General features: G+C 46.5%; 1 protein-coding gene across 1 annotated transcript; it reads left to right on the forward strand.

Moving 5' to 3' along the window:
• The first annotated feature begins 1540 nt into the window (after positions 1-1540).
• C12H5orf15 (chromosome 12 C5orf15 homolog) lies at positions 1541-15400 on the forward strand. Its single transcript, XM_028750645.2, has 3 exons — positions 1541-1740; positions 9929-10518; positions 14310-15400. The coding sequence occupies exons 1-3, from the start codon at positions 1572-1574 to the stop codon at positions 14439-14441; spliced, it is 891 nt and encodes a 296-aa protein (XP_028606478.2). The 5' UTR covers positions 1541-1571; the 3' UTR covers positions 14442-15400.
• Positions 15401-16510: the final 1110 nt, after the last annotated feature.

Consider the following 16510-nt stretch of genomic DNA (forward strand, 5'->3'; position numbering starts at 1 on the left):
CCCCGCCCATCTGGCTGGGTTTCTCCAGCCACTATGGGCGGCTTCCAATGGAATATTAAAATACAATAACCTATTAAACATTAATAGCTTCCCTAAACAGGGCTGCCTTCAGATGTCTTCTAAATGTCTGGTAGTTGTTCTTCTATTTGACATCTGAAGGGAGGGCGTTCCACAGGGCGGGTGCCACCACCAAGAAGGCCCTCTGCCTGGTTCCCTTGGCTTCTCACAGGGAGAGAGTTGCCAGAAGGCCCTCGGCGCTGGATCTCAGTGGGAAAGATGGGGGTGGAGACTCTCCTTCAGGTCTACTGGACCAAGGCCATTTAGGGCTTGAAAGGTCAGCACCAACACTTTGAATTGTGCTCAGAAACGTACTGGGAGCCAATGTAGGTCTTTCAAGACCAGAGTTATATGGTCTCAGTGGCTGCTCCCAGTCACCAGTCTAGCTGCTGCATTCTGCATTAGTTGTAGTTTCCGAGTCACCTTCAAAGGTAGCCCCACATGGAGAGCATTGCAGTAGTCCAAGCAGGAGACAACCAGAGCATGCACCACTCTGGCGAGACACACTAAGGGCAGGTAGGGTCTCACCCTGCGTACCAGATGGAGCTGGTAGACAGCCGTCCTGGACACAGACTTGACCTGCACCTCCACGGACAGCTATGAGTCCAGCTATGACTCCCAGGTGGGGAGGTTTTAATGTTTCAATGTTGTATTTTAATCTTGTTTTTAAGTTGTATTCATTCAACTTCTTTTTATTATTGCTTGTTAGCCGTCCTGAGCCCGGCCTTGGCTGGGGAGGGCAGGGTATAAATAAAATTTATTATTATTATCATTATGAAAAAGTACATCCTTTTTTTTTGTTTTTTGCCCTGGACACAGACTTGACCTGCACCTCCACGGACAGCTATGAGTCCAGCTATGACTCCCAGGTGGGGAGATTTTAATGTTTTGATATTTTAATGTTGTATTTTAATCTTGTTTGTATTCATTCAACTTCTTTTTACTATTGCTTGTTAGCCGTCCTGAGCCCGGCCTTGGCTGGGGAGGGCGGGGTATAAATAAAATTTATTATTATTATTATTATTATCATTATTATTATGAAAAGGTACATCCTTTTTTCTTTTTCTTTTTTGCCCTGGACACAGAATTGACCTGCGCCTCCATGGACAGCTGTGAGTCCATTTTATTTTATTTATATTTTATTTTATTTTTATTATTTTATTTTTATTATTTTATTTTTTATCTCATATTTTGGAAATGCACATCCTTTCCCCCCCCCCCCTTTTAATTTTTTGGGGCCCCCAATGAGTGGGGCCCTAAACTTATTCAGTTTCTACGTAAATCCCACCCTGGCTCCCGCTCTCTCGTCTTTCCCCACAAGAGACATTTGCTCGACTGAGGAGAATCTCAGCCTTCACGCGCGTCTCCGTTTCCTGCGCATGCCTGAGGGGGGCGGGGGCGGGGCCGAGGCGACGTCACGACGCCGCGCGCTGCTGCGGAATGCGGTTGCCTAGCAGCGCGCGGGCGGGGCGGGCGAGAGACGCCACATCCTCGGCCGAGGCTGCTCAGCCAAGATGGCGGCCGCCGGGCGAAGGAGGCGGAGGCGCAGGAGGCGAGGAGAAGGAGAAGGGGAAGGAGGCGCCGGGCCGGCCATGCCGCTCTCGGGAAGGGCCGCTCTCCTCCTCCTGGCGCTGCTGGTGGTGCTGGACGGGGCCCTGGCGGTCGCGGGCCAGAGCGAGAACGGTGAGGAGGGAGGAGGAGGGAGGCCTCGGGGTCCCGATCCGAAGGGGCTGCAGGAACATCCCCCCTCTTTCCCCTTCCTCTCCCCTCTTCTCTTCTCCCACCTCTCCTCCTCCTCCTCCTCCTCTCTTCCTGCTGGTTTTTATATACAGTATGTTGTTTTCAGATATGCTGTAAACTGCCTAGAGTGGCTGGGAAAGCCCAGCCAAATGGGTGGAGTATAAATATTATTATTATTATTATTATTATTATTATTATTATTATTATTATTATTATTATTATTCCTCTTCCTTTTCCACCTCTTCTTCCTTCTCTTCTCTTCTACTCTTCTTCCTTCTCTCTCTTCTTCTTCTCCTATTCCACTTTTTCTTCTTCCTCTTCCCCTCCTCTCTGTTCTTCTCCTCTTCTTCCTCTTCTTCTTCTTCTTCTTCTTCTTCTTCTTCTTCTTCTCTTCCCTTATTCCACTTCTCCTCTCTTCTCTCTTCCTGCTGGTTTTTATATACAGTATGCTGCTTTCAGATATGCTGTAAGCCGCCCAGAGTGGCTGGAAAAGCCCAGCCAAATGGGTGGGGTATAAATATTATTATTATTCCTCTTCCTTTTCCACCTCTTCTTCCTTCTCTTCTACTCTTCTTCTTCCTTCTCTCTCTTTTTCTTCTCCTATTCCACTTTTTCTTCTTTTTCCTCTTCCCCTCCTCTCTTCTTCTCTTCTTCCTTTTCTTCTTCCTCTTTCTCTCCTTTCCCTTCTTCTTCTCTTCTCTTATTCCACTTCTTCTTCCTCTTCCCCTCCTCTCTCTTCTACTTCCTTCTCTCTTCTTCTTCTCTTCTTCCTTCTCTTCTTCCACTTTTTCTTTTTCCTCCTCTCCTCTCTCTTCCTCCTCCTCCTCCTCCTCTCTCTCTTATTCCATCTCTCCTCCTCCCCTTCTTCATCTTCATCTCCATCTCCTCCTCCCCCTTCCCCATCCACACACCATACATTTAAAGCACTAGGATACCAGCCTTTAAAATTTAAACCATCCTGGTTTTCTCCAAAGAATCCTGTGTGGTTTAGTTCACCAAGGGCCCTGAGAGTTGTTAGGGGACAAGTCTCTTCCCAGGGAAGAAGTGTTAATTGTTAAACCGTTCTGCGAATTGTAGCAACTAACACCACTCAGCACCCTAAAAAATGGCAGCTCCCAGAATTCTTGGAGGGGGGGAACCATGATGGTTTAAAGTGGTCTGAAAGTGGAGCCTCACACCTCGGGCTCTGTTGTTGTTGTTGTTGTTGTTGTTGTTGTTGTTGTTGTTGTTGTTGTTTAGTCGTTTAGTCGTGTCCGCCTCTTCGTGACCCCCTGGACCAGAGCACGCCAGGCACCCTTGTCCTCCACTGCCTCCCGCAGTTTGGTCAAACTCATGCTGGTAACCTCGAAAACACTGTCCAGCCATCTCGTCCTCTGTCGCCCCCTTCTCCTTGTGCCCTCCATCTTTCCCAACATCAGGGTCTTTTCCAGGGAGTCTTCTCTTCTCATGAGGTGGCCAAAGTATTGGAGCCTCAGCTTCACGATCTGTCCTTCCAGTGAGCACTCAGGGCTGATTTCCTTCAGAATGGATGCGTTTGATCTTCTTGCAGTCCATGGGACTCTCAAGGGTCTCCTCCAGCACCATAATTCAAAAGCATCCATTCTTCGGCGATCAGCCTTCTTTATGGTCCAGCTCTCACTTCCATACATCACTACTGGGAAAACCAGAGCTTTAACCTCGGGCTCTACCTTGGCTTATTTATTACACTTGTACCCCACTTTTCCTCCAAGGAGCTCAAGATGGCGTAAATCTCGCTTACATCCCCACAACAACCCAGTGACGTAGGTTAGGCAGAGAGGCGACGCCTGGCTCAAAATCAGCTAGTGAAAGCTCCATGGCTGAGTGGGGATTCAAACCCGGGTCTCCCAGGTCCTAGTCCAACACTCTAACCACTACTGCTGTATTATTAAATACAAGCCATAACTTTAGAGTTAGCAGTTTATTTAATAATTATCTGCCTCAGTGGAGAGACCTGTTGCAGCCTGATCTGCTTGTTTTCTGTATGCTTTCCTAGTTGAATTTCCCACCATGAACAACAGACACACAGAAAGAAGTTCCTTAAGTCTGCAATGCTATATTCATGGAGCTGGGAATAAGTGCCGGGGAGTGCAGTGGGGCTTCCTTCTGATAAACCTACATGCTCTAGGTTTCGGCTGTTAGTGACACAAGGAAACAGATCATTTGGGTGACTTGAAGTGTTAATTTCCTCCCCACCCTGTGCTTCAGGGGAACGGAGAGGAGGAAGGGAGCATTCGTTATCCTTTTAGGCTGACACAGTTAGATACCACACGTCTCAATATATCAGGTATCTGTTGGGTGTAAAAAGGGGCTCTCTCTTTCATAGGCACTGCTTTAACTACATGGGAAATTCGCAAACAGCTTACTTTGTTTGTATTGTGAGCATCATGTTAACTTTCCATTTTTACTTGACATTTTCATTACCAACGTTCCAAAATACGTTTGGTTTACAGTGAGTCCATCCTCCTCACAGGACAAAGTTGCTCTTCGCTCTTCTTAAGGCTGGTCCAGTCAGCGGTTTTAGCAGTATAGCTTAATCAGAAGTCATAGATTTTGGGGAGTTTTCATGTACCTTTACTCATAAGCAATACTCCTTTGTAATGAATAAGAAACAAAGTTCCTGGATAAGAAAGATTTCCTTTAACGATTCAGACAACATCCTACATCAGAAGCTAATTGTTCTTATGGTTTGGAAATGTCTCCAAATGTTCAGCCACAATCTTATTTTCTCCTAATGTTGAAGCAAAATCTACTAACTCTGTCCTTTGGGAAATGGACAAGAAGTCTTTGCCTTCTTTCTGACTGCAGTCTTGAAAATACTGGAGGTGGGATCAATCCTGTTCTCTCTGACTTCTTTTCTCCAGGCTGAACATGGTCAATTTCTGTAACACCCCTTAACCGCACATGTTTTCTCTACCTCTGTCTACCTGTCTGCAGTCCACTGAGCTATTTTGACATATTAAACTTGGCACCTTGCTCCACAATAGGTCATGCAGAAAAATGGTTCATGATCTGGAAATGATTATTTTTAAATCAATGAAACCTCTCTTTTTTTGCAGCTGCAGCAATTGGCTGACTCAATTGCTTCAATCCCATGATCCTTTTTACATATACCGCTGTCAAATTAAGCCAGGTATCTCCCATCCTACATTTGTCTGGCTTTGTTTTGTTTGTTTTCCCAAATGCTGATCTTTTCAATTCATTGCTGTTTCAGCCAAGTCTTCCATTCCCTCAGGGTCATTTGGAATGTTATTCCTGTCTTCGGAGGCATTGGCCGTTCCTTCCCCATTTTGTGTCTTCTGCTAATTTGTTAAGCATTCCTTCCACCCTTTCAACAAGTCATTGATGAAGAACAGTTGAGGTGTCCCAGGCCCAGGGTAGATCCCTGTGGCATTGCACTTCAAACCTCCAATTTGGCAAGGAGCCATTAATGGGCAGACTTTGAGTACAGTTTCCCAACCACCTGTGACTCTGATCTTCTGCTTTCCTGTCCCTAGAAGTCCTGACTACTGTTCTCTATTCTGCTCTGTCCTTCCTTCCATTTCCTAGATGTGTCTAGTTTTATTTTCAGCTCACCACTGAGCTTTTCCCGCAGCCACACCAGCTTTTTCAGTTGCCCCACTTTAACTTCTGATGTCTTTAACATTAATTCTCCTTTCTGCTTTGATGCTTTTGAATCGATGCTTTTGTATTATGGTGCTGGAGGAGACTCTTGAGAGTCCCATGGACTGCAAGAAGAACAAACCTCTCCATTCTGAAGGAAATCAGCCCTGAGTGCTCACTGGAAGGACAGATCCTGAAGCTGAGGCTCCAATACTTTGGCCAACTCATGAGAAGAGAAGACTCCCTGGAAAAGACCCTGATGCTGGGAAAGATGGAGGGCGCAAGGAGAAGGGGACGACAGAGGACGAGATGGTTGGACAGTGTTCTCGAAGCTACCAGCATGAGTTTGACCAAACTGTGGGAGGCAGTGGAAGACAGGAGTGCCTGGCGTGCTCTGGTCCAGGGGGTCACGAAGAGTCGGACACGACTAAATGACTAATCAACAACTCCTTTCTGCAGGATCTCCCAGCCATCATAGGCTTCTTTTCCTACCGGAATCCTGCCTCATGTTTGTCTAGCCTTATTTAAAGCACCTTCCCTCAATTTGCTATGCTTGCCTTAAGCTTTCCATAAGATCAAAAATTCCAGCACCCAAAGTCTCTTTTACCTAAATTATTGCGTACAGTTTGCTCAACATCCGTGTGACTTGGGTTCCTGTTCTAAATTCTAACGTCTGCTTCATATAGGGAAGGGTGTGCCGTACAAACAAGGAACCGTCTGTTCAGCTGCTCCTTTGGTATACCGTGACTGGCTAGTTAACATTTTTATTCCCAAGAGGAAAGGAGGGATTTTTTCAGTGCAGTACTTTGAATGCCAAGCCTTCTAGTTTTTTCCAGTGAGGTCTGTCCCCTACGTCAAGTTGCTATAAAAAGTGGAAGTGATGTTGGGCCATTTTTGGCCCGTGCGTTTTCCATATATCAGACGTTTTCTTTAATTCTGATTTACACCTGGAGCTTTCCTTGAAGAAGAGGTCTCTGAAATTATGCTCAGATGGTATATTTTGCTAATGCTGATCGGATACTCAACCGTTTTCCCTCGCCCTATGCCGTTGTCTTGGGGCTTGTTCTTCCTGATTTTGTAACCCAGAAGAGTGTTGCTACTTGATCTGGTTATTTTGTCTTCTTTTGTTGCAAGAATGCCTTCTGTGCTAGCTTTTAAACTCTTGCTGAAAACTTCATTTCTGCCAAACCCGGGCATGCAGTTAAGAATACACCCTTCTACAGTGGTTAATTGATGTCTGTTTTCAACTTCTTTGTGGTTTTTATTGTACACTTTTATATTTTACTGCTAGATATAAAAAGATGTAGCTGTATACAGTGGTACCTCGGGTTACAGGCGCTTCAGGTTACAAACTCCACTAACCCAGAAATAGTACCTTGGGTTAAGAACAAGAGAACAGAAATTGCATGGCAGCAGCGGGAGGCCCCATTAGCTAAAGTGGTACCTCTGGTTAAGAACAGTTTCAGGTTAAGAACGGACCTCTGGAACAAATTACGTTCTTAACCCGAGGTACCACTGTATAAATATTTTATAAAGGAGGATAGCTAGGCATGGTGTTGCTAAACTGCATTGCCTCATTGTTCTTTCTGTTTAAATAAGAGAATTTTTCACGAGCGACTTGCTTGCTCAGAAAGGATAGAGGATATGCTTGTGTAAACGAAAAAGCTTTTAGCAGACGCTGAAATGAGTATACAGTGGTACCTCGGGTTAAGTACTTAATTCGTTCCGGAGGTTCGTTCTTAACCTGAAACTGTTCTTAACCTGAAGCACCACTTTAGCTAATGGGGCCTCCTGCTGCTGCATTGCCGCCGGAGCACGATTTCTGTTCTCATTCTGAAGCAAAGTTCTTAACCTGAAGCACTATTTCTGGGTTAGCGGAGTCTGTAACCTGAAGCGTATGTAACCCGAGGTACCACTGTATAGGGAAGGTGTCAATAGGCAGGGAGTTCCAAAGTGTAGGTGCTGACACAGTAAAAGATTGATTTCTTACCAACGCAGAATGGGTATCGTGTGGCACCTGTAACAGAGCCAGTTCTGCAGATCGAAGCAGTTGCGTGGGCATTTTTGGGGTGAGGTGATCTTGCAATAACACTGGGCACAGAGAGGGAGGGTCAAGGCAGTGGGGTGCTCAGGGCTGGCATCGCACCAAAGCCAACCTGGTACCCTGCTGCTCCCAGTTGCTCCCACACTGCCAAGCTCCCTGCTGCCTTTCCTTTCAGGAACGGGCAGCAACACACAGCATTGGAAAGCCCATTGAACAGCACAGTCCCTGCCTAGGCTCCGCACCCCCCAATTCAGAGCCAATCATTAACTTTTCAGGTGGCAGAATTGCATCAACATGGAGTGCGGGAAAGGCGGGAGATACCTTGAGCAACAGGCGCCACGAGACTTTTCCAGCTTGCATCGTGGCAGCTCAAGCCAGTGTCACCCTGCCTTGGTGAAAACCCCTTGTATTTTTCCATAGTTAACATTATTTCACTGCATGTTATTTGCCCCCAAATCTGTGCATTCCTACTTCTTAAGCGCATGGTCATACGCTCAGCTGATCTCTTGCGCAATATGCCAGAGCTGCTCTGTTGACATTGGCACCTCAAATCACAGTGTTGAGACAGGCTGCCGCACTCTCATTCATTTGATGTGCTGTAATGCGACAACTGTCCCTGTTCAGTGTGACTCTTTGACTTGGCTTGTGCATCGCGTTGAACCCTAATTAAAATAAGCAATGGACAATGTGCGCATGCAGCCTGCAGCTGAGATCACACGCAGTTCACTTCTCCCTGTGCTGTCAGGAAATAATCCACGCTCCTTCTTTTCATTCTGCCTTAATAATAATAATAATAATAATAATAATAATTAATTAATTTATTATTTATACCCCGCCCATCTGGCTGAGTTTCCCCAGCCACTCTGGGCGGCTCCCAACCAAGTGTTTAAAACAATACAGCGTTAAATATTAAAAACTTCCCTGAACAGGGCTGCCTTCAGATGTCTTTTAAAGATAGGATAGCTGCTTATTTCCTTCACATCTGAAGGGAGGGTGTTCCACAGGGCGGGCGCCACTACCGAGAAGGACCTCTGTCTGGTTCCCTGTAACCTCACTTCTCGCGATGAGGGAACCGCCAGAAGGCCCTTGGCGCTGGATCTCAGTGTCCGGGCTGAACGATGGGGGTGGAGACGCTCCTTCAGGTATACAGGACCGAGGCTGTTTAGGGCTTTCAAGGTCAGCACCAATACTTTGAATTGTGCTCGGAAACGTACTGGGAGCCAATGCAGATCTCTCAGAACTGGTGTTATGCGGTCCCGGCGGCTACTCCCAGTCACCAGTCTAGCTGCCGCATTCTGGATTAATTGCAGTTTCCGGGTCACCTTCAAACACGTAGAGCGTGTTGCAGTAGTCCAAGCGGGAGATATCTAGAGCATGCACCACTCTGGCCAGACAGTCCGTGGGTAGGTAGGGTCTCATCCTGTGTACCAGATGGAGCTGGGAGACAGTTGCCCTGGACACAGAATTAACCTGCGCCTCCATGGACAGCTGTGAGCCCAAAATGACCCCCAGGCTGTGCTCCTGGTCCTTCAGGGGCACAGTCACCCCATTCAGGACCAGGGAGTCCCCCACACCCGCCCGCCCCCTGTCCCCCCAAAACAGTACTTCTGTCTTGTCAGGATTCAACCTCAATCTGTTAGCCGCCATCCATCCTCCAACCGCCTCCAGGCACTAAACCTGGGATCGTGGTTTGTTTCTCTCCAAACATGAATGGCAAGCCAAGAATGAACTTTGGTTTGCAGGAAACAAACAGGTAGGTGGTTTGCACGTAAAGACATGGCGACGATGCAAAGTGTCTGAGAAGGAGCCTGTGGAGCAGATTTTGGGGTGTTTGTGGGGGAGAGAGCAAGCAGGTGTCCTGTTTAACGAGCTGATTTTTGTTGCTCAGGTAGATGGGCTTCATTAAACGTTGCCCAGTTTATAATACCAACAATTGAACCAATAGCAGGGGATTGCAAACCCGGAAGTAGGTGTTTTGGTTTGTGAACTTTGCCTTGGAAGCAGAACATGTTGAGTGTGTTCCATTTGTAAATTGAGTCCCCTGCTGCTCTGGGAAAGCACGCCTTGGTTTAAGAACGCTTTGGTTTAAGAACGGACTTCCGGAACGAATGAAGTCCGCAAACCAAGGTGCCACTGTAAATAAATACAGTGGTACCTCGGGTTACATACGCTTCAGGTTACAGACTCCGCTAACCCAGAAATATTGCCTCGGGTTAAGAACTTTGCTTCAGGATGAGAACAGAAATCGTGCTCCGGCGGCACGGCAGCAGCAGGAGGCCCTATTAGCTAAAGTGGTGCTTCAGGTTAAGAACAGTTTCAGGTTAAGAACAGACCTCCAGAACGAATTAAGTACTTAACCCGAGGTACCACTGTACTATCATTGACATCCCTCGTGAAATCAAGATACACCTTGAGAACCTTTGTTCAAAACTCCAGATTATCCTGATTTTTATTTCCTTTTCCCAGGCACTACAACCGAGGCAGAGCTTTCTGAGAGTGTAAATGTCTCGACATCAAGTTCCACGACTCACAACTTAACGCCTGTTTCAAAAGCCAGTGAGGACAGAACAAGGACGACAACAAATGAAGGCATGCCACCAACATCCCCGAAGAGCGGGGCTTCTGTGTCACCTGGGCCAACTGCGACAGAAGGGAAGCAGGCAACCTCTGCGGCGCCGGCTTCTGCGACTCCTACTTTGCAAACAGATGCTGATACTTCGGAAGATACCAATATTAACGAAGATGACACGGTGGACGACGCGGTGGACAAAGAGCATGTGCCCAGCTTCCTCCCAACGGCCAAAGGAACCGCAGACCCTGCAGACTATTACGGCCCCTACGGGATGCCGTCTGACGATCAAGATGACCAAGGCATCTCGGAGTTTACGGAAGAGTTGGCCAGCATGCACAGCTATGAAAACAAGAAATTGCTTCCTGACGAGATGAAGGACACCTCTTCCACGGAACTGGAAGAGGATAGCCATTTCTTTTTCCATCTGGTTATCGTTGCCTTTTTGGTAGCTGTTGTTTACATCACGTATCACAATAAAAGAAAGGTAGGCCGCCTTTTTAGGTTATGGTTTTGCAGTATAAGATGGGACGCGGGTGGCGCTGTGGGTTAAACTACAGAGCCTAGGACTTGCCGATCAGAAGGTGGGCGGTTCGAATCCCCGTGACGGAGTGAGCTCCCGTTCCTCGGTCCCTGCTCCTGCCAACCTAGCAGTTCAAAAGCACACCAAAAAAATGCAAGTAGATAAATAGGTACCACTCCGCCGGGAAGGTAAACGGCGTTTCCTGCTCTGGTTTGCCAGAAGCGGCTTAGTCATGTTGGCCACATGACCCAGAAGCTGTACGCCGGCTCCCTCAGCTAATAGAGTGAGCTGAGCGCCGCAACCCCAGAGTCCCTTTACCTTTACCTTTGGAGTATAAGTACAGTCATACCTTGGGTTACAGATGCTTCAGGTTGCATGTTTTCGGGTTATGGACACGCCAAAACTTGGAAGTACCAGAACGGGTAACTTCCAGGTCTCGGGGGTCGCGCATGCGTAGAAGCGCTAAATCGCCAAATTGTAACCCGCGCATGCACAGATGCGCCGCTGCAGGTTGCGAACGTGCATCCCACACGGATCTTATTTGCAACCCGAGCGTCCACTGTATGCAGTTGCGCTGGTAGTTTTACATTACGTTGCAAGTAATTGCAAAGCAGGTGTTTGGACAGAATCAGAAACCTTCTCGTTAGCTGACTTCTATAACCCATTTCTACAAATTTGTACTCAAAAGCGGTGTGCAAAAGAAAATGCATTCAAAACTCGTGCACAAATACATAATGCCGTGGGGGGAGTAGAAAACATTATCATACAAGATATACAGTGGTTCCTCGGGTTACAGACACTTCAGGTTAAAGACGCTTCAGGTTACAGACTCCGCTAACCCAGAAATAGCACCTCGGGTTAAGAACTTTGCTTCAGGATGAGAACGGAAATCGCGTGGCAGCGAGAGGCCCCATTAGCTAAAGTGGTACCTCAGGTTAAGAACAGTTTCAGGTTAAGAACGGACCTCCGGAATGAATTAAGTTCTTAACCCGAGTTACCACTGTACAACAAAAGCTCCAAAGTAATTACAGTGGAACTTCTACTCACGACCACAATCCGTTCCGGAGGCCCGTTCTTATGGCGAAACGGGTCGCTGGTAGGAGCGCTGTTGTGTGCAGGCACATTTGGCGGCGGCTGATTCTGCGCATGCGCGAATCGCAGCAAACCTGGTGTTTAAATCTGGGTTTGCTGTGGTTACGACTTGGAACGGGCCTAAGTAGAGTGGGATGTAAGTAGAGGTTCTACTGTAATAGGGAATGTTTTCATTAGCATTTCAAATATACAGATGCATGTGTTCTCCATGATGCTTGGACGTCAGGGCAAATGCAGCAAGTTAGGAAATACAGGCTTGGAAAGGTGAAAATCTTAAATTAAGGGTTCCAGTGCATCCTATTGGGATAGCCATGTTAATTTGTAAATGCAAGCAGTTGTTAATCTGTCCATAAAAAGGTAAAGGGACCCCTGACCATTAGGTCCAGTCGTGACCGACTCTGGAGTTACGGCGCTCATCTCGCTTTATTGGCCGAGGGAGCCGGCGTACAGCTTCCGGGTCATGTGGCCAGCAGGACTAAGCCGCTTCTGGCGAACCAGAGCAGCGCACAGAAACGCCGTTTACCTTCCCGCCGGAGCGGTACCTATTTATCTACTTGCACTTTGACGTGCTTTTGAACTGCTAGGTGGGCAGGAGCAGGGACCGAGCAACGGGAGCTCACCCCGTCGCGGGGATTCGAACCACCGACCTTCTGATCGGCAAATCCTAGGCAAACCCACAGCGCCACCCGCATCCCTTAAAATCTGTCCATAGTCAACCCTTTATGGCAGTTGTTTTCAACTAGGGTGCCAAAGGCTCTCCTCTGATGCCCTCTTGTGTCTCTGCCTCCCAAAGGCTTGCACGCCTGTTTGTTGCAGCAGCCCTGGCTACAAGCTCTGCAGGCGAAAGATGTCTCTGGGGCTGGCCAGGGGGTGCTTCCCAGGCCCTTGTGGGGCAGTGTGAGAAGGCACCCCTCTTTGGGGCAGAGGGGGCAGCTCAGAAACCAGGGGCGGCGACTGTGGCTGCCCAGAGGATTCCCAAAGTTTGGGGAGAGGAGAGGAGGCTGAGGGAACCCTCCACGAGAGAGGGTGTTTGGAAAAGGGTGAGTGGCTGCTGGCTCTGCAGGCAAGGGGTGACCTAACTGGGCTCCTGCCCCCCACAGGGGTGCCACAGAAAATGCAGTGGGTCAAGGGAGCCATGTACTGAAAAAGGTTGAAAGCCTCTGCTTTCAGGTGTGACATTCCTGAGATGTTTTACAAATGTCAGCAAAACAGATGTGACCGTTTTAAGTGGAGAAGAATTAAGTAAAAATAATAAACCACTCTCAGGAGTCGGTGCCTTACGATATATCTACCGTATCTTTCACACCATAAGACGCGCCTAGTTTTTAGAGGCGGAATGCAAGAAAAAAATATTCTTCAAAGGGAATGCTGAGCAGAGCCTGTATGCATCCCAGGCTCTGCTCAGTGCTCCCTTTCACGAGCCGCGTGGAGCGTGTGTGCGCCGATTGCAGGCTTTTCCCCAGGAGGGAGAAGGGACTGAAGGGCCACGTCAGTCCCTTCTCCCTCCTTGGGGAAAAGCCCCAAGAGCCGCACACACGCTAGGCGTGGCTCTTTAAAGAGCGCACGGCTCTTGTGGGCTTTTCTAAAAGGTAGGGGAATTCTCCTACCTTTTAGAAAAGCCAGCAAGAGCCGTACGCTCTTTAAAGGGAGCGCAGCTCCTGTGGGCTTTTTTACGAGGTGGGAGAAGGATAGCCTGTCAGTGACAGGCTGCCCTTCTCCCTCCTTGTGGAAAAGCCCGCAGGAGCCGCGCTCCCTTTAAAGAGCGTGCGGAGTGTGAGTACAGCTCCTGGGGGCTTTTCCCGCCTGCCTCCCACCTGCATTCGCTCCATAAGATGCACACACACACATTTCCCCTTACTTTTTAGGAGGAAAAAAGTGCGTCTTATGGAGCGAAAAATACGGTACTCTTCTAAGTCATAAAATTATGGTGTAGCTTTTTAAGCTTAATCTTCCAAGGAATGTAAACATTTCCCCCATACCCTAGGATGGAATTGATGTGTGTTCATTACATTTATCCCTCCCCTCCCTGGTCTTCAGTAGATTTATAATATAGAATCGTAACGTGAGAAGGCATATGATGGATGACACTGTCTTTTAAACCTGAATACAGCCTCTCATCCGAAGAACACGGGGCAGTTGACGATATAAAAATGCAAAATGAAAGCATAATAACAGCAAACTAAAAAAAACAAAAAAAACCTATCCAATAACAGTCCCCTCCAGAAAAACACCCCACAATTTAAAAGGCTATATTGTTTCATCGGGCAAAGGCTTGGGAGAAGAGTTATATTTTCTGCTGGTGACTAAAGATGTACAGTGAAGGCAACAGGCGAGACTCCCTGGGAAAAGCATTCTGCAAGTGGGGAGCCACTGCAGAAAAGGCCCTTTTTTATGCAGCCACCCTCCAGACCTTGCAGAAGAGGTACAGGAAGAAGGGCTTCATAGGATGATCTCAGGCTCTGGGTCAATTCATATGGGAATATGCAGTCCTTGAAGTATTTGAGGCTTTATAGGTCCAAACCAAACTTTGAATTGGACCCGAAAACTAATTAGTGAAGGAAATGGTTGTGATGACTTGCAAACGTTGACAAAGCAGAAAGCGTTTTCCCTTGAACCGCATCCTCGTTTCTTTATCGTTAGCTAATTGTTTCTTTTCTCTCTAGATTATCCTCTTGGTCCAGAGCAGAAGATGGCGAGATGGGCTTTGCTCCAGGACCGTCGGATACCATCGTTTGGATCAAAATGTCAACGAAGCTATGCCTTCATTAAAAATCACCAATGATTACATTTTTTAAAAGCGGCGTGATCTGAGTTGACTGAACCAGTGATTTCCTTTGCCTGAGGTGCAGGTGTTTGCCATAAGCAACGAGTGCGCTGACACTCTCCTTTGCCTTTCAAGTTCTTAGCCTTATATGAGGGCATAGGAGGTTAGCATTTCCTTCAGGTGGCAGCCAAACTTCAAAATCAGTGTACGTAGTGCCGTTGTTAATCACCTTTATTTATCTTCCAGTGTATTCCCTTCTGCCTGGAGCAGCCCTAGATTAGAACATCGCCAAGTAATCCTCAATATTCAATGTATTGCTAAATCTGGCAACAGTGAACCACACGGAAAGGAACTCTGGCAATTCCCTTTTTGCATCATGCGTTCTCTTCTCTCCCTCAGTACAGATTGCGGGAAAAACTTAATACAACAAAGTGTCTGGCTCCTTACTTTAAACCACATCACTTGGGTGAAGATCCAGCTGGTATTTGTTCGCTATAGCCTTTAAGTAGACATGCATTTTAAGAGAACAACCTTTCACATGTTACCAATCAGCCTGTCTCCTTGCATAGCTTACAGATACCCATTTTAAATACCGGTGGTGATTATGAGCCCATTTATTATTTTCTTTCTTTCTCTCTCCGCCATTTTCTCTGCAAAAGAAAATGCCTTTAAAACCCCAAAGTTGAGAGAAAACCTCTCTAGGCTTGAAGCTGAGATACATGAAAGATCAGCAGAACATTTTAATGGTTGCCAAGACACAACTTGTGCTTTTCTTCCATTGCAACCAAGGAAGGGGAGAGATTTATTATTTCCTGTTCTAATCAAGGCGTAGAATTGTCAGGAATTCGAAGTTTCCCAGCTTCGGCGAACACTGCGTTATTTTAATTTCGGGAAAGACAAAAATCTCTTGCATATAGCTTGTACAGAAAGTTCTTGGGACCTCGGGATTTAAAAACAAAGAATAAATAAATAAAGTATGTACTTTTGCTATTTATGTTTACTTCCGCAAGTTGTAATTAGTAGCTTCACTTTAACGTACACCTTGTTCATGAACGATCCGTTTTGAAGGACTGGAAAAATGTGTATATAATCAGTAGGAACCTTGACTTTATATCCAAGTCTTGTACTATTCTGAACAAGCCTTGAACCTGTTTCGTGAGAAGAGCTGCAGTGGTCACGATCTTGCTTAATGAAGCTTCTGCAGTAAGCATTCCTAAACAGGGAGAGGAAATCCAACAATACTTGCCAAAACGGTTTCCTCGCGGTAATTTTTATCATATTTGAACTTGTATCACTTTTAATAAGATTTCCCCCCCCAAATAAACCCCAAGGATATAATTTTGTAGGAACAGCCGCTTGATTTGTGGTAATTCCATAAAAGCAAAAAAATAAAAATAAATTGGGGTGTGGGTGTGAAAATTGCACACGGCACATGACAATTATGTGCAGCTTCGAATGAAAAAATGATTTTGGTTTAGTTTGCTCAGAGAGCAGCACAAGACGGTTGGAGCAGTGTAAGGTGCAACTTGTAGCATTTCATATTAAAGGGGTGTTGTTGTTTTTTAAAGGATGTAGTCGGAGGATATTTTGCTATAAAGTCACATCAGTATTTCTCCGTCATTGGTGCGTAATCACAGATGGTCTGCACCAGGCGTCCTCAACCTTGGCCCTCCAGATGTTTTTGGCCTACATCATCATTTTTAATTTGTATACCGTCTTTCTATATTACAATACTCAAAGGCAGTTTACAAGCTGAAGAAACAAAAAATGTACATCTTATAACAATCTAATGCAATACAAAAATGTGATAATAAAACATAACTTTAAAAAAATACAACTCCCATGATCCCTAGCTAGCAGGACCAGTGGTCAGGGATGATGGGAATTGTAGTCTCAAAACATCTGGAGGGCCGAGTTTAAGGAAGCCTGGCCTGCCCAAAGGTGGTGTCTTGAGTTGGGGATGAAGAAACAGAATAAGGCCAATGGGACTTTGTGGATTTAGAGCACAGTAAACAACCGTTTGCTGCTTACCTTCCAGCTTGTTAGGATATCACTTCATGCTTCTTGTCTGCATTCAGGTTCTCTTCTCCTGTTTCTTCT

Source organism: Podarcis muralis, chromosome 12 (genome assembly GCF_964188315.1).
Source record: "Podarcis muralis chromosome 12, rPodMur119.hap1.1, whole genome shotgun sequence".
In the NCBI taxonomy this organism is placed as follows: Eukaryota; Metazoa; Chordata; class Lepidosauria; order Squamata; family Lacertidae; genus Podarcis; species Podarcis muralis.